General features: G+C 37.4%; 1 protein-coding gene across 1 annotated transcript in view; it reads right to left on the bottom strand.

The window, feature by feature from the left end:
- The window catches only part of RASA1 (RAS p21 protein activator 1), a 68329-nt gene that overhangs the window by 16435 nt on the left and 28201 nt on the right, over positions 1–23693 (bottom strand). The window contains exons 8-15 of the mRNA XM_072860723.1: positions 23307–23457; positions 16812–16890; positions 13722–13842; positions 10742–10898; positions 8267–8354; positions 5541–5618; positions 4082–4239; positions 3707–3783 (exon numbers count right to left, since the gene is read on the bottom strand). Of these exons, the coding sequence (XP_072716824.1) occupies positions 3707–3783; positions 4082–4239; positions 5541–5618; positions 8267–8354; positions 10742–10898; positions 13722–13842; positions 16812–16890; positions 23307–23457 (909 nt within the window). The remainder of the gene's footprint in view (positions 1–3706; positions 3784–4081; positions 4240–5540; positions 5619–8266; positions 8355–10741; positions 10899–13721; positions 13843–16811; positions 16891–23306; positions 23458–23693) is intronic.

Genomic DNA, 23693 nt, shown 5'->3' with positions numbered 1-23693 from the left:
CACTTCAGGATATTCCTGTTGCCTATTTCATATTCTTTGGAGCTGATAAACTGACATAAGCTAATGCATTCAAATCAGTCAAGTAGTGTCAAAAACAATTCATCATCACCTGCTACTTATCACCAGTATGGATGGGACTATGTCTTTAGACCAGATAATCAATCGACTTTCCTAGAATATTTCTCCCCAGCATCAAAGCTCCTGTACCCGCAACTAAGCAACGTGTTTTTCTTCTTATTTTGCTTACACATGTAAGGGATGTATATCTCAGTGAGAGGAATGCTGAACGAAATACAGGATCTAGAATAAACTGATGATTTAATTTTTCCCTGTGGTTATAGTAGCACTTCATAGCTATAATATAAATACTATAATCTTGCTTTGATTTTTAAAAAAAGAAAAAAGGTCAGAACAGAAATATTCTTACAGGGACTGCAGAACAGTTGCTATCGTAATTTATATTCAGTAACTTCAAAGGAACAAGACTTTTTCCCATTTAGCAGCTTACACGAAATTAGTACGCTACCTTCAGTAAGGGACTGCTATTAGTTGAAAAATTCAGGATATTTACACTTTGCAATCTAGCACGTTTTAAAAGAGAAACAAATATACAGAAAATCATCAAAACAAACAATAGTTCATCTCTTCTCTTCAGACACAGGTAAAAATTCTCTTGACAATGATTTTGATCCAAAAAGAATCACAATATTTTACATGATGAACACTAATACAAAAAAATGTAAGACTGAGGTTTCTTAATGTTTTGTTTCCTAATGAAACTTTGTGCATAGTACTTAGTAACAAGATTGTATTTTGATTGTTAGTAATTATAACCTGGGAATCAAAGGGAAAAGTGGTTCAAACTTAGGTTTGTTCCAGTCCCCAGACTGGAAATGATCCTGAATTTACTAAGAAGCCTTTGTCTAACCCTGCCAGAACAAAACGGAGCCATCAAAAAAACCTAATTACTGATTCAGAATAAAAGCCATTTGAAATCTTGAGAAAGAGGAAATTGCTCAATATATGGACATACTAAATCCTGCCTTTCGCAGCCACAAGTCACTGCCATGTTAGCACAGCCCATCCTCATATAATCTCAGCTATCAGTTTCAAAAAGAAGCTTTGGCACTACTGCAAATAATAACTGTGCCTGAAAGCAAAGACATTGGCTAATACTTTGCTGTATGGATGTGCCTGCATGAGGTCACTGCTTCCATTATGAAAACGTTTATTTTTCAACATGAACTAATTTGAAATTAAACAACTATCATGGTACAAAACCAAACCAGAACTTCCACTCTAGTTCAACACTGTGTGGTATTGTCATGAGAGATTTACTAATTCAACTGTCTAATCATACCTGAGGATCCCAGTTTGCAGTAGCAGCAGGTGAAGTCTACTAATACATTCTAGGGCTTTACTTTTTCAAGCCATATTATATGTATATATTTGAGTAAATCCTTATGCAATTTACAGTTAGACAAACAAAGAAAAATTTAAATAGAATTGATACTAAACTGTTTAGTATCATTTCTGACTATTGGAAATACTTTTTAAAAACAAAAATACTAAAATAATTATGGAATACTCATAGTAGGCAAACTTCAAAGTCAAAGACTTGAAAACTGAGGAAATACTTTAAAATACTGAAAAAATAGCCTTCACGCTAGTATCATTTTGGTATTTAACTTCTGTGTGTTATGATCAAAGAAACAAAGCAGTGAGACCAGTAACAGAGTTTTGGACCTTCAATCTGCATTACATGGTGGGAAAAGCAAGCAGAAAAGCTGACTTAACCCAATTAACTGGGAAGATGAATAGTACCAGCTTCACATGACTCCTACTTCATAGCAGTCCACGTTTAACAGCTGTGGCTGAGAAGTAGAATGTTCAGGAAAGGAACCGATTTTCTTGCTTTTGAAGAGTTGAAGGGTTATTTGGGCAATGCAGCACATAGGTATGTTAGATAAGGTCTGGTGTAGCTCATTTTCCCCTCCCTGTGCTCCACATATTTAATAGGGCTGAGGATGTAAGCAGAGATATGTGTTCATTCAAGTTGACTTAGTCTAATCCTTATCCCAAAACGAAAGGACTGTTGGGTTATGCTTTAAGAGTGTACCTAACTGCAACCAAGAAACTCGGCCAATCCTGCTCCTGACCTAGATAAGGAAACTTTCTATCACCTCCCATCCGCTGGATGCATCCAAAGCCAACACAACCTCCTTAATCTGGACAGGGAGGAGGAAACTACAAAAACACTTTTAAAGAAGTTACTGAAGTACCCCATTCAAGAATTATCCTTTTAAAGGTTCTTTTACTAACCAGAGCTTTGGTGTAGACAGATAATGAGTTTTCGAGCCCAAATGAGTAAAAGAACAGCGCAAGAACATGGTCATAACTGCACTTAGAGCCTTTTTGTCAGAAGGAATGTATCTTTTTCCTCCTGCTATGCAGAAAGATTTCTAGTCAGAGGAAGGAGACAGAGTTTTGAAATTGAATTAGGTTCTGCAAGAGCATTCAAAATGAGTAGTAATTCTTCTACTTTGGTCAAGGTTTCCCTACAAATCTCAAAAAAAAAAAAAAAAAGGAAAAAAAAAATCAAGAAATTAGTACCGAGACATACGTAACAGGCCAGTAACACAATAAATGCAAACTGAAAGCAACTGCAATAGATTATAAATACTCTGACAGGCTTTGGAACAGCTAGCTCTGAACACAATGGAAAACAAAAAACCTTGGAACAAATTTGAAGGGGGCAGGGAGGGCATCCTGCCCTGCAGGCATCGCAGAGGAGGCAAGGGGCTGAAGTTGCTCCGGAACAATTATGGTGGGAAACAAGATACCTTGAATAAAAGAAAAAAAACCCTAAAAAACAGATTGTGTGGGAAGAAAACTAAATGGGAAAAAAAAAAAAATCAATTTTGTCTAAGTCCTCAGAAGCCACTTTCTTCAAACCAAGTCCTTTCTTTTCTAGAAAGCTGATAGGTTTTACCAGCTTGCTGTTAATTTGCTGGAACAGAAACAAAGCCATAGTTGAAGAAGCAGCTGTCTGGATAACATGCAGAAAATAAATTATTGAGAACTTCTGTAAAATGCAGAAGAAAATATGGATCCTGGCCCATTCAAAGTGATACTGAGGCAACTTTAGGTTTAAGGCCAAGAGTGGTCCAAAGAAAGTAGACAGATGAGGTAAAATGGAAAGAAAACAAGGCAAATTTTGTTCAGAGACAGCCAAGATTTTTTTTTTTTTTTAAAGTGATGAAAGTACTACACCTTTCCTCCCTTTCTCTCTCTCACTGGAAGCAACAGAAAACATGACAAGGAATTCCATGCAATCAGACTTAAAACCCCATGGAACTTAGCATTTTAAGGAGCAGACTATACTGACAGCTTCTCTTTCCTCTTGCTTTTTGGTAAGCACAGTCATTCTGTAACACAATGGCTACTCTAGAGCAGAGCTAGGAAAGCCATCAGATACACAGGAGTGGATTACTGTGCATTTTATTACTAAAAACCATGCAGGTTCTCATTGTAAAAACATTAATGGAAAGCCAGTACCAGACATCCAAAACATACAAGAACAGCAGTATGGTGAGCATAAAAATATACTTAATTCTCTTGTGACAATGTTTGACAAGAGTAATGAAAACCACACAAAGTATCCATAGCTGCAATATATATGCATCTTTTACAGAAAAATACTTACATATATCTGGATCTTTACTCTTCTTTGTTTTGTTACTAAGACTTATCTCAAATCTATTAATATCAGATGAAAGATCACTAGGAGAAAAGACAGAAAGCCTCAATTAATACTATACTTGGCTGGCATTTAAGCTTATTCTAAACTCATTTCAATCCTGAGTTCTCATTATCAGCCAAAGGCACTTATATTATCAAAGATATTTAGGTGCCTACAGAAAATTCTGCTTATGCAGAGTTTGGCTGGAAGGTTGATACGGTATAATCACTCTTACAATATTTTTAAAAAGCATATGCAAAACAGCACACAGTGTTAAGAATCTTAAATGCAATGCAACTTACAAGTGAAATTCAGTAATTCAAGAAGATTAAGACTTACTCAAAGACAAATTCTTCTGACCACACAGGGTTCTGCCCTTCCCTGATGTGTGTTTTTGCTACCTGGACACTGTTCAGGTAGATGTTACAATACGGATTAGTAAAATGCTTTACTGGGAGCGTATGAGCTTCTTCTACATGCAAAATAAGGCTGCTGACCTAAAAAAACCAAACCAAAACAAAAAACAAATCACAAAACTTACTTTTTGTCACTAAAACAGAAATACAAAACACATGAATGGATTATTTTTTATCCTCTGTGTGGAAGCTTAATGTTAATACAATGAATACTGAATACAAACTAAAATTTCCTAATAAAAAGAGCAAAGAAGAGAAGTAATGGAACAACATTTTAAGTGACAAAATAAGAGTAACTCAAATAATTACTGAAAACAAATCTCCAGCCCCATGTTTTTAAGGCATCTTGTTTTCTTATTTTAAAATTATCTTTGAGGCATTAGGATTTGCAAATACTAACTTTTCTATGCACAGAAAATTTTACTGAAATCCAAGACTGGCACCTTGAATAAGAGCCATGGACAATTCCAAACACAACGGCTTATTTGGTGCTTTCCTAACAGATTACATAAAATTTCCTTGTGCAACACATTATATTCTATTCCTTTAGGTAGATGAACATTTTCTTCACTTTTTGAAGTAAATAATTATTTCAGATTGTCACCCTTTTTTCTTTCCTTTGGCAGCTTGAAGCCCCCAGTTTCACCTGCTGCTTAGGTCAATCTGTGAATCCACCTGATTTAGTTCATTTATTCAGAAGTATCCAAACATCTTTAGTGTTAACTAGAGAATAGTTGTGTGTCATGAAAAACATCCTATTTTATTCCTTTCTCCACTGTCTGTTAAAACAACTACATTCAATATTCCTAACATTCAAAAATATCAGGGATTCTTGAAGTATTTTCCTGTTATTCTCCAGTCATTACAGACTTAGCCATTTATGACTATCTGTTCTCTACCTCTGAGGAAATTCTGGCAAACACCACAGTTCCAAGAGGCCAAGAGAAATTAAGCTACAAGCATTGTTCAGCATGTATTTGTTACTGAAAATGAATATCAGTTAAATGAGTATTTTGTTTACATGTCACATAAGTCTGTTATTTTTAAAGTTTCCCATATGTGGTAAATTTTAAAAGTTAAGACGATACAAACGCTGACTTCTTTACACTTTTACTCAAATGTAGTCAGAAAATAATACCTAGCAAAGCATGTGCAAATTGCCTAAAGCCATTTCGCTTTTTATATACATAGATATGATAACAAAGTGTAAGTCATTCTGGCTGGTTTCACAAGGGTACTGCATAACTCCAAAAAGGAAAGTAAGTACATGCAGGAGTTACTACTGGTGAAAGGAAAATTCTGAGATTTATCAGTATCGTTTTGCAATGAGGAGACAAAACACTCATCCACATGCACCGCCAACCCTGTAATATCAGCTTCACCTGACGTAGACGTTTATTTGATGTTCCTGGACTGGTTTTTCTTAAACTGCAAAACATCTGCAGAGCTTTCATCCAGTCCTAAGAGAAAAGGATGCAGAATAGTTTAATAAAACAAAGTCAGATACAGCTTCTTGCAGTGGAACAGACATATCTAAAGAGAGTATCTGAAGTTTTGCCCTTAGCTTGGCAAAACCTAAGGTTTCTGTAATTCCAAATTACAAAAGTATTAAAGCAAAATTCTTACCTTTACTGAGCAAAACCTAATAAAGGATTTGCAAATCTGAACCATTTTCTCTTTTAGAAATATCAAGCGTTCTAATGGATATACAGTGTGACCTGTACCAATTTTCCAGTCTAGTATATTACATGAAATTACAAATGGTACATAAAATGAAGCAAAACTTGTTAACTGTAATTTTCTCAGAAGCAAACAAGCCAAACTGTTCTGATTATTCTCTCCAGTACTTATGTATGGCAGTCATAACACTGTGTATACTTCAAACAAAAACTAAAACAGCATTAACAGAGAAACAGAGAGCATATATCCAACATTCCCCACTTTGCCTGCTCACAAATGCGTACAGCAGAGTGGATGGATGGACTCCATTTTGATCAAGGAAATAAACAGGCTGACTAACACCAAACTGACTGTAGAACCTTTGTGTGTATTTTTTTTAAGCAAATAAGCTGCTGAGGCACTGCCAACTCACCAGGCCACCTCTGAAAAAGTCACAGCAGCGTGAGAAAGTTGCTAACAGAGGAGCTTTGGCAGGTGGAAGATATGTATAGGCTCATTCTCTAGTTTTTGTCCCCCAGCGACTGAATTTTGTATAGCTCTTGCAAAGCACAAAATTTAGGTTTTGACCACTCAAAGATCCGCCATCTATTCTCAAAGTACAATTAAAAAAATGTCATTCAAAAACCCAAAACACTGTTTCAATCTTAACCTTCACAATATCTTCCACATTTTAAAAATACAGCAACATGTACTGCAGCTATTCTCAGCTAGACCACTATGCGAGTCAGCTTTCAAAAACTTCCACAGAAGGAAAAGCTTTTAGCTATGCATCATGAAGTTTCAGTAGCTTGTTTCCTTATTCTCAGAAGGAGTAGCAATCGAATAAACAAATGCCTCCTAAATAACAGGAATATTTCCTGGATGCATAGTACACCTCTATGCCCACTCATAGCAGGAAAACCCTTAAGTGCCAAAGCTTACAAGCAGTGAGAATTAACAATGTGCCACAGTAAGCACAGTGACACTAGCATCTAAGGCTACATTTTTACATTTGCTTTTGTTTTGTACATCCATAAAGACAACATGCAGTCCACAGGATGGCACTGCTTTAATATTTATTTATCACATTGTGAGACAGCCTTAAGATACAAATAAAACTATTCTTCTTTAAAATGTTACAGAGTAAAGTAAGCTGAACTTTCTCAAAAGAGAAATATCTATAAACTTTCCTGGGCCAAAGCCATATTATTAAAAAAAACAAACCACACACACAAACAACCCCCCCCAAAACAAAAAAACCTGTATTGTGTATAAATGCAGTGAACAGCCTGTTAAGCAGATCAAAACCAAAAGCAGATTATACCAAATATTCAGGGAACAAGACAGGATATTCTGTCTTCTACACATTCTTAATTCTTTTAATTTCTAGAACACAAAAGACATTGCAGATGTGACAAAAATGAATGTACAGTAATGAGTGTGGAAATTAATGTATGTATTCTCAATTACTACACAGTACACTGCTTCTCAAAGACAGTACATTAAGAGTTGTGTGACAAACGCCACTAAATCATTCTGATGTCATCTCAGTGACTTTCATAAATTTGTATTAATTTAACAGGAAAATTTGTGCTTTCCTTTATATACAGCACAAGAGGAATACTAAATTTATACAGCCTTCATGCTCTGGTGAATAGCAGTCTGTTATGAGTGCTCTAAATAGCTTTAATTCCGTTCAAATAAAATCAAATGCAAAGCTTCACTTCTGATGCAACAGGTGTATTTCAGAGCTGTGGACTTTCAAAGCTGTAAACTTAATAAAGAAGGACATTGCCTCATCTTAGATATGCTCTCCTGCTAGCGAGTGAATTTCAGAGCATTAGGCTCCTATCCTACAATTCTTAATCAGCAAACATAACTGCTAGAAAGCTAGTAACTAAAGGATACGAACTAAAACCAGAAAACCTTACTTTTTGTGCACGATCAGGGCCCAAGACTATGAACAACCACCAATTTATGGACAGGACAAATAACTACAAAGGGCATCTGTTCAATATAATTTGGCCACTGGGCACACATATGTGCATTAGCATTTTAGCTCATATCAGGAATATGCCTTTGAAGGAAAACTCCCACTTACCATGCTCTGGTTTATAACATGGAAAAGTCCGGGAGAGTAGATTATTCTTCTGAATTGAACTATGTAAAAAAAAATGTTCTCCAGAAACATACAATGGAAAATAATGGAAGTTCAGTCCATGGGACCTGACTGGAACTTGTCCAAAGCAAAACCCCCAGGTGCAGATAACATAGGTGCTGGATTCTCAGCACCAACCGTTCCCCTTAAAGATCTGGTACTACTCCATTTGCTAACATAGACATAGCCACTAACTATTCATGATACACTTGCTTCAGAAGGGCAATATCATTAAACACCACAATACAAAAAATTACTTCTTAAATCGTATTTACCAACAAAAGCTCTCACCTGTGCTTGTTCTGGAGTTTCTCCTGCAAAGTAAAAGATGTAATGCTCTTCACTAAAGTGCTGAACTACTATCTGAAAACAGTTTGGCCTTAAAAATAAACAAAACAAAACATGTAAGTTTTATTAATCTTCATAATATTAACAGACACCTTCACATGTTGATCTGTGCCAAAACAAAGTTTACACCAAACTAATGCATTTCTGTCTGTAAGGAGCATTGAACATTGCATCAATTTTTGTTTGTATACATGTAGCATGATCACACATGGAAAGAGGAAAAACTCCAACGAAAAAATTTCTCAGGTACTTCAAAGCTGCATTTTGTTTTGAATGTATTATGTCATTTTAAGAAAAACACACTTCGGTACAGCTAGCCTGTTTTGGAATATTGAGAAACTTTTAGAATGGCCTGTACTGAATAGGCATGTATGCTGACTTACAGTCAAGGCAAAAAATAGCCATCTGGTAAGAGAAAAGACTTGTCAAAGAGGACTATTCCAGAGACTTTAAAAGCAGGAGAGGTTCAGCATTACTTCCCAACCAATTAATCATACGTAAAGGATTTGTTCTTTCAGGAGTTCAGGAAACAATATTAACATAAGGAATCCCCTATCTGAATGTGTCCCACGGCTCTCGCAACCAATAAAATGTGTATTGGATCACATACTAACCATTGAATGTATGTGACACAAACCTCTACAACCTTAAATGCGATTATAGCGTCTTCGCCATTTTGTGTACCTCCGCTCATTTGCCAAGAAGTCAGTCAAAGATATTTTGTTTTGTTAAATTACAAGCTACTTAAAGTGCACACTTCACTCATGACCTTCCACACTGTGCTCAAGGAAACTTAGCTCTCCCAAAACCAGTGTTACATGAAGGTTCCTACTTCATTTGCAAAGGAGTTTCAGTTTCTCAGTTCCCCATCTACTTCACTGCCTGGAGAAGTGCTGACACAGCACTCTGTGGCCATGCCGCAGAAGGGTGGGGGAGAGCAGGAAGTAGCCAGGTCTGGGGCTAATTAAATCATTGCCACCGAAGAACCATGCAAAGCTACAGACTTCACCGTACTTCTGAGAAAAGGACAAAGGCAGTTTTTACCAGCTACTTAAAATGCAGGAGGAACTTTGTCTCAGCTACAGTTCCTCACTAACGGCTTCCTAAACTGGTACAACCACACATCTCCTCTTACCCATGTTTAGTACCACTTACGGTCCAACTGCACTTTAACCCACAGCACAGTGTTTCTTAAAAGCTGTTTAAGAGACAGTCGCTGTTAACCAAAATGTTCCATGTTTACAATATACACCAAAGCTTCCTGCATAATTGCCAACTTACATTAGGAACATTTCAGTCATTTTTTTTATTACTATTCTGGTACTCTTTATCTGAATCTATGCTCCTCATTCACACCATTAGTTTAATGGATTTTTCAAAACTATTAAAAAGATTTAAAAAAACCCACATCAAACAAAAGCATCAGTCTTTGCAGCTTAAGAAATGCCACTAATTTTAAGCATTTGTCTTTATGTTTTTTCACAAAAATAACTAGAAGTTGACTATGTACCATTTTTTAATAGATATTAAGATCCATGGGAAAACCAGAATTTCTATCTAACACTTGTAGGATTTTCTCCATATGACATTATAATATAGAATGGTGGACTTTTTTTTTGTAACTACTAATGAACAAATATGTAAACTCTTTCTTGTTAATTACCCATGATATCTGAAAGACTTTTGATTCTCAACTTCTTTGCTGATAATCACATCCCTTGCAGTTGGCACATTTCGACTTTCAAAATATTGCAGTGAATAAGATTTGATGTGAAAATTAACTCTGAATATAGTAATTGTGCAAAAACAATTTCTGAGGATATTGACTTATATGAACTAGTTTACTGCTAAGTTGGTTTACTCTAATAAAAGTACTTGTTCTTAAATAGAAAAGCACTTACAGACTCCATCTAACCAAGTTAGCTTTCAAACACCTATCGAAAGAATGTAGAACTTTTGGAATTGACAAAATTATTGATCTTGTCAATTCTTAGTTCAAAAAGACAAAAGGATTAAAACCCTCAGTTCATGATCTCTAACGACTGTAAAATGAAACATGGAACAATTAATGCACTCAATATTAAAAAATGACAATGCAAAAAAGCTGGAATCATCATCACATCTTATTTCACAATAAAACTTTAATACTAAATTATAAAATTTCTAGTAGAAGTTGTTTATGTACAGTTGCTAGCAGTTGAGTTGCCATGGCTAAACAAGTTACTATTCATCAGCTACGTCTGTCTACATATGCTGTTGCAATTCACACCAACTACAAGACTCTCGGTATGAACCAAGAGCCACAAGGCAAGCCAGGGCTACTCGTTCACTTGTGACATATTGCCCATATCTTCTATATGCCTCAAACTAGCAGTCAGCTCTCCTGCTGCATGAGAGAATTAAAAGCCAGTGTCCTACCTGCCAAACAAACTGTCATGTACTCCGTAGACGGAACACACGCTAAGGTCTATTAGTCCTTTGGGTTTTGTGGCTCGTTTTTCACTTTCAAAATAAATAAGCTGGGCATCATTTCCCTCTAATATAAAGTACAAGTTTTTCCACCTCTTTCCTTTACCTGTAGAAGAATCAAGCAAAAGGTTATATTACTATTTAAAAGAAAGCGTAAATTTTGTAAATGAAGAAAACAAAAGAGGGCAGTAAAATTCTTGTCAAATTGCAAACAGACAATATACAGGTAACTTAAGTTATATCATTAGTATACATACACAATTTATGCAACATATGGCTAAAACTAGACCCTCTTCACAGATGCGGGTAGAGTTGGAAAAGGTCCTCTAAACATTTTCACTAGTTTCAACAGGATTAAGCAAGTGCATATGAGCTTTCTCGATGGTGAGTGCCTGTCAGTGTTAAGGCTGTATCTACACAGTTTGCAAATCATGATGCTGTGTATCCCATTTATTACAATTTTAATTAAGAAACAGACTCTTGACATGAGAAAGTTACTCCTAAACTCTGACCAATGTTCAGCAGATTGCATTACAGCATCTTAAAGCAGTATGGCTGAAGAACAGAAATGGGAATACACTATATGCAAACCTAAACCAGAACCCTGCCCCAAACACAACCATATCTAAGAATGTGGCTGGTTCCACTTGTTTCAGAGAAAATGTCCTCTGATCTACAAAGGATTAGGAACTTCCTGCAACTAATTAATGCATAAGTCAGAGTACCATTTAGAAAAAACTTTCAGCCTTCATTTTGTACTTTGATCAACATAAATCCACCACGGGCCTCAATAAACAAGTACTAGCACTGTTTTGAAAAGACAAATCTAATACCCACTTACTACACTCTGTCTCCTAGATGGAAGAGTGATTTTATCGAATTTGTTCCATATCCAGATATGTGCATCTCTACCCCTAACTCACTACTCTGGTTTGCACATTTAAAGTATCTCATTATCTCTTTTAGCTAAAGGTTTTCAAATCGTTCTTATTTGATTCCTCACTCTGCAACATCCCTCTATTGAGAATCAGCCTTCTCAATAGAAGAGATGCTTTCCTTGTTCTGTTCAGAGGGTTTACAGTTTGGGGTGGTTGGGTTTTTTTAATGTCTCTTTTATATTTGGCTATATTTAAAATCACACCTTCTTTCTCACTTTTGGTCACTATCTAGATTACTATCTGTAACTTATCCTTCTAGTTATGGTCTCTGTCATTTGCAGAAATTTTATCATTGATAGTTTTTCTGCTTCCATTAATGCTGTTTTTTTAAAAAGCAGAAGTATAACACTTGGTAAGGGACTAGCTTCCTCAGAACTTCAAAGACTTGCTCAATGGCAATTCTTCAGGGTTATATTGAGATGAGTCAAGCAGTCAGTTTTTAATGTACTTATTGTATGTTATGTTGACTGTGTCAGTGTTAGAATCCTAAAAAAGTCACTATATATCTTGAACAGCAGAACATCCCTTTTAAATTTAAGATTTAAAACATATGATCTAACTTAGAATAACAAAATTAAACCAGCTGTGCTCTCCAACAAATGTACAGATTTATACTATTCTAGCTCTCTCTAACCTACTGTGCTGGTTTTGGCTGGGATAGAGTTAATTTTCTTTATAGTGGCTAGTATGGGGCTATGTTTTGGATTTGTGCTGGAAACAGTGTTGATAACACTGGGATGTTTTAGTTACTGCTGAGCAGTGCTGACACACAGTCAAGGCCTTTGCTGCTCCTCACCCCACCCCACCAGCGAGAGGGCTGGGGGACACGAGAAGTTGGGAGGGGACACGGCCGGGACAGCTGACCCCAACTGCCCAAAGGGCTATTCCATACCATATGGCATCATGCTCAGCATATACAGCTGGGGAAGAAGAAGGAAGGGGGGCGATGTTCGGACTGATGGCGTTTGTCTTCCCAAGTCACAGTTAGGCGTGATGGAGCCCTGCTTTCCTGGAGATGGCTGAATGCCTCCCTGCCCATTGGAAGGAGTGAAGGAATTCCTTGCTTTGCTTGCGTGCACGGCTTTTGCTTTCCCTATTAAACTGTCGTTATCTCAACCCACGAGTTCTCACGTTTACTCTCCTCATTCTCTCTCCCATCCCACCGGGGGGGGGAGCGAGCGAGTGGCTGGGTGGGGCTAAGTTGCCGGCTGGAATTAAACCATGACACCTACTCTATCAGCTAGAATTTAATGAGTTCCATATTAAATACAAATGCTTTTTATGAAAATATACTTCATTTAATGAGTTTGAATGCTACCTTTGACAAGGTTGCCTAGTTTTTGGGCTGTGCCCTGATTTTTTTCAGAACAACATTTCTGAAAATCAACATTTTCACACTGCATGTAATTTTATGTATCATGTTTTTCTATTAATGTACTAAAGGAAATAGAACTTTCATACTCTTCACACACTTTCTAGAACCTTTTGCCTACTTCAATTTTGTCCTTTCTAGTACCACTACTATACTAAATTCACTAAGTATGCATGTTCGGCTTGGAGAAGGGAAGGCTGAGGGGTGACCTCATTGCTGAGGGGTGACCTCATCGCAGTCTACACCTTCCTCAAGGGAAGGGGGGAGGTGCTGATCTCTCTCTAGAGACCAGCAATAGGACACGAGGAAAGGGAATGAAGCTGCATCAGGGGAAGTTCAGGTTGGACATTAGGGAAAGGTTCTTCACTGAGAGAGTGGTCAGTCACTGGAACAGGCTGCCCAGGGAAGTGGTCATGGCACCAAGCCCGTCAGAGTTCAAGCAGCGTCTGGACAACCCTCTTAGTCATATGGTTTAGTTTTAGGTAGTCCTGTGAGGAGCAGGGAGTTGGACTTGATGATCCTTATGGGTTCCTTCCAACCTGAGATATTCTAGGATTCTGTGATCGATATCTGCATTTTTTTTTAAGAAAAAAAACTCATAGAAGTAAACATAACTCACTTTTTTTCAGAAGATAACCTTTTTTGACAATATTTTTATAAAAAGCATCCTTTGTTTTCCGACGAATTGTATTGTAGATTTCTTTTCCATCCACTGTATCATTAAGAACTTGTTCTTGGTGCTGGTAAACATGTAATAAAAACATATTTTAAACTCAGAAATCGTCATTAAAAAATTGCATACTATGAAGCTGCAACCAGGATCACCATACTGAATGCTGCCAACTCACTACTATTGTTCTCTCATGAATTTTAATAAAGCAATATAATTTTTCATGCAATACGCTTGCTAGAAATGTAATATAACTGTTTCCATATTTCCAGAATTATGATAGAAGAAAAAAGTTTTCAACACAGACCAACTTCTACAAAGTAACATTGTGTCTTTTTCATAGCAAATAAAAAGCAGCATCTTTCATGACAATTTCAGTTAAATTCATGCAAGTCTTTAAAGATTTATCTAGCTTCTAACTGTCTTCTACCAAAGCTTTTGGGACTGAGTAATCATGGATAAACTCTGAAGCAACAAGAATGGTGCAGACCACAATTAAAACCGACTCACTCAAAGTTGCACAGCCCCTCATTAATCTCATTAGAACTCACATGTCCTAACTGAGTAGAACTCAAGACAAGAGAAGAAAGCAAAAACAGGAAAAAGGATAAATTCACACAGAAAATTGTGGGATCTGGAAACGCAAGTAACAAATGAGACTGGCCAAAAGCCAAGCCAAGTTTGACCTTACCGAGTAAGCTGATCAGCAAAAGTTCTTTAGCCGTAAGAAAACATGAAAAGCAAGACTGTCAAGCAGTGAGAACAGCATTGAGACGAAAAGCGACACATGAACTGGCTCATACTAAATATTCTACTTTTCTTCCTGCCCATATATCTACAAGAATTATGATTTTGAACAACACGACAAAAGCAAGATGAAAAAATCCTTTGGTAATACTAACAGGAATTACAGGACCTACAATGGAAGCAACATCCAGATGTTTATGAGCTCAAGATAATCTCTATAACATAACTACACAAGGAACAGTGCACAAAACAACAGATCTAGTGACAAATATTTTAAATAAATTTCATATTAGACACAGGAAGTCAATTAGACTGACCCTAATATTATGCAAGACATTTGATTTTTTTTTTTCCCTCAAAAACAGAGCATGATAGTATGTGGAAGGGAGATAACACAAAACTGAACATAAACTGCACCACTGACCACTAAATTTTTAAATAAAGTCACAAATATATCTGAATAGGTTAAAAGAATCTGAATTCCTCACATGGAAAATTAGTCAATGCAGAGAAGATTATTAATACAGGAACTGTAATTGCATATGCAAAAAGCTAAAATGAATCATGTACTGCCATGATTCAAGAGGAATGATAGAACATGAGAAAAGTTACTAGTGAAGCCTTTCAAGGAGCAGTCTCAGGATTCGTATTTGCTTTTTGTCCCAACCACATTACCGAGCGCAAATTAACAGCAGCAAACTGGGAAGCACTGATGACACAACACAATTAGCGGTATAGGAAAGATTGGAATAAGAAGGTGTAAGTCTACTAGTACAACATAAAAGTTACACCTGTTGATACTTACCACTAGAAAACAGAAAATGAGAAACTTGAACAGCTGAGTCATTCACAGGAGGACTGAGCTATGATATAACATAGCTATGACAACGTACTGGCTCTGGCAGGGATGGAGTTAACTTTTGTCACAGCAGCCCCTATGGTACTCTGTTTTGGTTTTGTGACTAGAACAGTGTTGGTAACACACCAGTGTTTTGGCTCTTGCTGATCAGTACTTGCACAGGCTCAAGACTTTCTCCATTTCCCACTCTGCCCCTCTCCTCAGCAAGGTGGCTTGGGTGGGCAAGATGTTGGGAGCGGACACAGCTGGACAGCTGACGCCAACTGAGCAAAGGGATATTCCCTGCCGTATAACATCATGATCAGCAATAAAAGTCTGTGTGTGTGCGGGGGGCTGTCTTTCTGGGTGACCACTGCTCAGAGACTTGCTGGGCACCCGTCTGGTTGTGGGAGGTGGTGAGTGATTGCCTTTGCATCACCCCCCCCACCCCCTCCTCTGCTTATTAAACTGTATTTATCTCAACCCAGGAGTTCCTTTGGTTTGTCCCCATCCTGCAGTAGACAGGAATGATTAAACAAGGGTGTGGGTGCTTAGCTGCTCGCCAGGGTCAACCCACCACAGAAAATGACACCTATTCTAGGATATTTCTGTTACGTATTTTCCAGAGAGAAAGGGAATTACCCATGACATGGTACTGTAAACTGTTCTGGTCCACGACATTCAAGAAAGGCAAGTTCGCACCAAAATTGGTGGCAGCAGGGCAACTACGAGAACATTACAAGGGAACAGGATCAGCTTTGGTACACTTAGCTTAGTGAGCTAAGGGAGAATACAAGAAATGTTCTCAGATTAATACGACAGATCTCACAAAGGGGTAAGAATTGACCGTAACTTACTTTAGGGAGGAAACTTCTAACCATTGAAACAGGAAAGTTTGGGAACAGAGTGGGAACAAAATATGCATGTATACTTTATAACTAGCTATAAGCTTATGAAAAGCTAGATGATGTGGTGTGCTTATTACTGGTGGTCTCTTAGGATGAATTCCTGCTGTGGGGCAAGAGCGCTCCAGAACAAGCCCTGCAATCCCAGCCCCGCAATCATTCCTGAAGCTTTTCTGTGCTTACAGCTTTCCTCTGGCAGAAGAAAAATCCCAGACACAGAAGATGGGAGGGCACCCTGGTTTCCCCTAACATGGGACTAAACCACAGCATGGTTGAGCCAGGGATCAGAGCTAGGGGCACACAGCAGAGGATGAACACCTCAGAGGACAGACAGAGCTTACCATATTTTCTGTTGACTACAAGCCAACCTTTGGTAAGTGAATGCATTTGAGAATAAAACAAAAGAAACACACAAGCTGAAAACATTAAAATTCAGGATGATGCTGTTTAACTGCCATTGGTATCTCTGCTGTAATTCAGTTCATAAATTGATTGGATGGTGATTCGGTCTGTGCCTTCAACCACAAACGCTCAGAGAGGAAATCTTACCTGCATTGGAACAGGATCTTTAAGGTAATATCCTTCAACAATCTGTTCTTTTCTATAGTGCTCAATGATGTCAGCAATACTGTTCCAATAAGAAAAAGAGGATTCAAATGTTAAACAGGTTAGTTTTTCTCTGTTTGAAAATTTGCTTTTCCATACAACCACAGAAAACTTTCTCACAAAGTTTTAATAAAATCAAGTGTTAAGCATCATAATCTCATTTGTAGCAATGAGAATTTACTGATATACTGAAGTCAAGAAAGTTCACAAAACTGTATTCAGAATGTGTTAATTCTAAACTCTGCAAAATATTTTAATTAGTTGCTTAAAATGCCAAATGAGGACACTGCTTTTTCCACATTCAAGTAGCACAAGTGCATTACCAGCTCTCCAACCAGGCTGAAAATTGCTATTTCATTGGCAATAATTTTCAAAGTCCTAGAGTAACTAGGGAAGTGGAATGAGAGATACTGCAAGTGCAGAGCAATTTCTTTCTAGGAGGACAGGAACAGAAAATAGAAAAGGTTTGTAGCAGTGCTTATACAGATTATACTTGGAAATCACTGAACTAGTCTGTTAAATTAAGTACTCAATTGGTAGCACTCCTCTACAGGGAAGCATTCATTTAATCACCGGATTCAGCCTGCAATTGTGTTTGGAAGGCTCAGGAGAAAAGTAGTGACAGATAAAAGCTGAAATTTAAGGCATTTGAGTTGCTTTAACTTATTTTTGCAGTTACTGAAATTTAGTAATGCTGTAATAAAGAACAGCAACATGAACATCAATAGAAATTAATCATTCGTATGCAAAATATCAACCTAAAAAAGAACTAAATAATTAAGTAGAAAACAAAAATACACTGAGTGTGCCTTCTCACTTCATGCATACTTAGCTGTGTGTGCAAAGATAATCAACAAGGCATGCAGCAATGATATCTTTGACCTGTTACAATTGGATATAGTTGCGTCCAACATAGGAACAATATCTGATACTGTAAAAATAATCTCAAAAACATTTAAATAAAGCTACAGCAAGACATCTTTGTTCTCATTCTAAAGCTATGAACTAGTGCACGCTTGATAAAATAATGGATCTTCCCACAAATATTTTTGTTTTTCAGTTAAGTAGAATGACATGAATTTCTTTCAGTATTACTGAAATCAAATAATTTATGTCAATTTTTACTGAGATGCAATCTGCATATGCCATTTTCCGCATAAAAAATTTTAACTTTGCCACACTACAGAAAATAATGACTCAGTCATTATATTTTGCATGTTGAATAGCTACAGCCAACATCTTGTAGTAAGTAAAACAGCATTATATAATTTTTCTCACCCATCAAATCAAGAATACCTTGACTGTCAATGCCTCCTCTCTCCTTCCTTGGTTAAAAATGCCAGCAGGAGTTCCTCAATATAAGGAGCAGGTGCCCAATTTCTTCCAATTTCATGAAATGGGCTGAAGAATAAACTCAGTTGTATTTGAAAACTCCTTTTATAGTGTGAGAACCATATAGACTAGGACTTTACGCCTTGATGGAGCGACTAAGAGCTTGGCTCTGCAGCCCTCTCCTCCCACAAGTGAACTCGATTCAGATGATCACTTTTATATTGCCTTACCACTACAACAGCTCAAATGCCTCAACAAACTCAATGATGCAAACACAAAGATAGCAGGTATCTCCAGACAAGTACACTACAGAATGTGAATCTGCAAGTGATCAGAGTTATCTAATGTGAAGCGTCAAGCATGAAATCAGACTGACCACAAAATCTTATCTAGGGGACAGGCAAATGGATCATGGCCTTCTTCAATGTCTGACAGCAACAAAAATCTTACTTGCACAAAATACGTCAAGGAAGGCACAAAACAGCATGGATTTAAAAAAGAAGTTAAACTTGGTTTGATATACAGAAATAAAGACTGATCTCAATATTACATTACAGTTACTTTAGTAATTTTAAAATGCTCAGCACAGGGCTTGTTAGGTTCCCCAGGTCTTGGCTACTTGGATGATTTTAAAAGTATCTCACCATCATGAGCAGTATCCTTTTTTTTTAATACTTAAAGAGTGAATTGAGAGTTATTCCAATAGCTGACATTTCAAAAAACAAAGAATCCAGAAAGCAGAACTAAGCCACACCATTCTATACACTGTTAAATTATAAAGACAAAGAATTCACATTAAACCCACATTGTTCAGCCTATCACAATACAGATTAATCTACCAGTTGAAACAAAATTATCTTCCAGTCATCTAAGTTTTCAAATTGTGCTGTCTCTCAAGTTCAAGATAACTTGAAAGCTTGTTCACTCTATAAACTATTGGGCCAATGTTTCTTATCTTCTCATTTGACATAGAATCACTAGAAACAAAGAACCACCTCTAATTTTATATGTTTTTTTGAATGCCACGTGTTATGTAAGTTGAATTTTGGAATGAAGGCAGCTAGGGAGAAGAAAAGGACAGGAGAAATGGCCTGGTATGCTTTTCCTACCACATGTTCTGAAATCAGAGTTGAAACATTAATAAATGCTATCTTAGATAAAAACACTGTGAAACACATATGGAAGTTATTCACAGAATGACTGAGCACAGAAAGCGCTTCTGGAGACCACCTAGCCCAAGCCCTCAGCTCAAAGCAGGGTCAACGATGGCAGGTTGCTCTGGCCCTTGTTCAGTCACATCCTGAGCATCTCCAAGGATGGAAACTCTACTTTTCTGGGTAACTTGTTCCAGTGTTTGATCACCCTTCTAGTAAAAGCCATACACCAGTAATTGCACATCTTCAGACTGAGACCTCATGACACAGTTACTAAAATCACAACTGTACACAGTCTGCCTGGGATGGAGTTAATTTTCTTCCTATCAGCCCATGCAGTGGTACGTTTTAGATGTGTGACTGAAATGCTGTGTTGACAGCACACCAGTGTTTTGACTATTGCTGACCCATGCTTGCAATGTTGAGGCTTTCCTTTTTCCCCACTCTGCTCCTCTGTGCCCACCCCGCAAGTAGGACACGGGTGGGCAAGGAGCTAGGAGCAGACACAGCAGGACAGCTGGCCTGAAACAGCCAAAGGGATATTCCCTGCCACATAATGTTATGCTCAGCAATAAAAGCTCAAGAAAAGGAGGAGGAAGAAGGGGATGTTAAAAGGCCTGTGGAGGGGTGACCCCAGCCAGCAGCTAAACACCCTGCAGTGCCTGCTCATTCCCTGCCCTCTGGATGGGGAAGAAAACATGAAAAGCAAATGTGACAAAACTTATGGCTCAAGATAAAGACAGTTTAATAAGTGAAGCAGGGGGAAGGCAGTGATGCAAAAGCAATCACTCACCACCTCTCACAAGCAGACTGGTGCTCAGGCAGTCTGAGCAACACCCACCTTGGAAGACGAAACATCCCCTCCATTTTTTATTGCTGACCATATCTCTTTGGTCAATTTGGGTCTCTGGAAAACAGAAAGCCTCAACATTGTGCAAGCACTACTCGGCAAGAGTCAAAACACTGGTGTGTTATCAACACTGTTTTAGCCACAAATCTGAATCACGGCACCATACTGGCTGCTGTAAAGAAAATTAACTCGACCCTGATCAGACTCGGTACAAACACCAAGAAATGGCTTTGCCAATTTTTGCATGAAAATGTAGAAAGATGACTAATGGAGTAATTTGTTATCCATGGAATAAACAGAAAGATCCACAAAAGTGAAATGCTTTACTAAAGTCCATGGGAAAATACTCCTTCGTCACACAGTCAATGTAATTTCCGCAATATGTATGCAATATAGGTGCTATATATTGGGACCTTCAAGCGGACAGCTAAAAGACTACAGGTTGGCTGTTCTGCAGAGCTGATACAAGAGAACGAAATAATGAGACCAGATCTCTGTATGACGGACTGCAAACACAGTCCATTGGTCATACTCATCAACAGAAATTTTAAGCAGTTTACATACAGAGTGGTGGGAGCACATGCAAAAGGAACAGGTTGGTGGAAAAAAAGAAGTCTTCCTACACAGCACAGACTACGAGATTCCTCAGATGTACCCAGGACCTCTTTCCCTATGATCACCTGGAGTAACTTCTGGAATACAGGCAGACATACCGTTGCTTATATAGGTTATCATTGTTCCAGTCTCACATCTGGATAGTCAAAATATCCGAGAAATAAAACAAACTTGTTTCATTTTGTGTTTCCTTACCATTCTTTAGCTTCTTTTGTATAGAAAATCTTGGTCTATAATTTATTGAGCCTATAACTGTAATCAATACTCCGCAGACAAAGAGCAGATGGCGTTCATTTTATCTTTTACCCCAATTACAATCACAAAAACTGTAATTGAGGTAAGAAATACCCTACTACCAAGGATGATTTTGTAAAGATCTAGTCTAATACTAGTATCAGATTTCAAAGGAGATACCTTGAGAACATTTATTGAAACAGCTCAATATAAAAAAGCTTATAGTTAATGGAAAACATCGAACAGAGGCATTAAACAAGCAGCAGCACTTCTTAAATCTGAAATTTTCGCCTTGAAGACAAACACTACATTTTTAGATAAGCCACAAAGACAGAACTCTCTGCACCAAGAAATACTAATAAATAGTTTCATTATCTTGCATAAATTCATGCTTTGTATATCTCTGTTCTGGATACCATGCCCTGGTTTGTTGTTTTTCAGCCACTTCCAATTACTCAATACAACAAAACCACATTAGTCTTCACATATTTAAAGACTTCTTTCTTACAGTGTCCCCATTAAATAACCTAATAGAAGAATTAAAAAGCCCACAAAGTTATTCCCTCTTTCCTGCTCCTCATTTATTGCCCTCTGCGGTAGATCTTACATTACAGAATTTGGGCAGTTACCATCTTCACTTTGCAGCCTTATTATCTTGCATTGCATACTTCATTAGATGTTTGAACTTCCAGGAGGTTTACCAACTTGCAGCATATACTAAGTTGGACTGAATGTGAGCCTAGGAGTACAGTAGTAATTCTCCAAAACATGCAACAAAAATGAAGCCTTTTAAAGCTATGCACATTGTCTTTCACACTGAGGAAAATCTCTGCAAACTAGATACAAAAATATATTAAAAAAAAAATCTGAAAGCATTTTTCATAACTTAGTGCTGCTTAACTTTACAATCTTGTTTTCCGTTCAACACCATGTAAAGAGTCTCCTTCAGATAAATGTAGTTTTTATACACGCCTCAAGTGAATCCAGCACTGTATTCTAAAGTAATAACTTACTTAACGTAGGAACTTTCTGAAGGTATACTATTTAATGCTGCAAAACCATTTGAGACTACTGAGAGTTCCACTAATTTGCTAGTTGGTTTGACATCACCTAGAGTGGGGTCTCCTAGCCTATCATCCTCCTAATTAGCCATGTAACCAGACAATGGGCAAAAGAGCATTTACCTTCATGAAAGGCTGACACTGCAGCTAGCTTGGTTTTCAGTGAGGATGTCTGGAGGCCAGACTGATTAATGTAGAAGGTATTCAAGCAGCCTGGGTATGGGATATGCATAGGTTGATAAGGTTCCAATTGTTTAGCCTCACACCATCGTCCATTTGAAGTCATATGAAAAAGTCCACTGAACTTCTTAGTTAGGAGACCTTGACATTTTCTCAGACACACCAGCTGCTGGATTTCTACCCACTCAGAAGCCAAGCTGGAAGTGAGATAAATTCTCTATTGGGATGAAGAATGCCCTGGTTCTAGGTGAGCAAGTCTGGAAAAGTGCTGATTTTGTGAGGCAGGCAATGGCCTCCATTAAAAGAGGGAGTCAAGTTTTCACTACTGAGAAGTCTTGCAGCTACGACAACTCTAAAAACAAGATTATCAAGGATGGAGCTGTACTGTTAGCTTCTCCCACAAAAGGGGAAACATATCTCGTTATTTCTTTTTGATTTTGTAGAAATTACTATTTTGTACCAATGGCAAAACAAATGCATCCCAAGTTTGCTCACTCTAAATGAAGCGATCTGTACTTCTGACCCAAGTATCACACACATATTACAATGCAATTTAATGACTTTTTCCAACAATGAAGGTATTTTTCCCTGTTCCTGTAAATATTCATTTCTGTTATTTGAAAACCCTACTGAATGTCTCAGATAAAACTAACATTTTTATTTTCCCTTTTCAAATAGACAAGAATACAAATAGTAGCTTCCAAGACAACACAGCATTCTCTTAATTACAGATGCACATTTGATCCATACAATCCACAGTTTACAGTGTGAAGAAACTGGTTTGCAGAAGGACTATACTTCGAAAGAAGCAAGCTACGCTTAGGCTTCTGCAAGCTTTAAGAACTTGCTCAGTCAGAAGTAACTAGTAAGCAAGCTAGGTAAAATCATTAGTATACTATTAAGAAAACTACAGTCTTACAATCATAGCAGTAAATAATTATCAGGAGCAAGTTATACAAATTCTTTACATTAATATAAAATACACACAATTTCTTTTACCATTAAAACTTACCTATTATAGTATCTGCCTCCCATCATAAACTGATTGTTTGATGTTGGACATATTTTAAAACGCTGAATATTTTCACTGGTCCGAAAATAAAGTGAATAATCACCAGGTGTATTATCTGAAGGCCTCACAAGAAAACTGCACACCTGACCAACTGAAAAGATATCATAATAGTGTTACTTTCGTTAGTGTTATATATGAGCCCTTATCAAACCTATTTCCACTTAAATTAGCAAGAATTGCACACTTGAAGAAATACAAAGTCAATAAGGGAAGTTCCAACAGTGATCTCAAACTAGATGAACTTGTACTAAACTGCCAAAATTAATGTAAAACGGTTTCACTGTAGCTGCCAACCTAGCCACATCTTTGCCACCTCTTTACAAGAGC

The sequence above is a fragment of the Ciconia boyciana genome, chromosome 4, assembly GCF_034638445.1.
Source record: "Ciconia boyciana chromosome 4, ASM3463844v1, whole genome shotgun sequence".
NCBI lineage: Eukaryota > Metazoa > Chordata > Aves > Ciconiiformes > Ciconiidae > Ciconia > Ciconia boyciana.
This window is presented reverse-complemented; position numbering and strand designations above follow the sequence as displayed.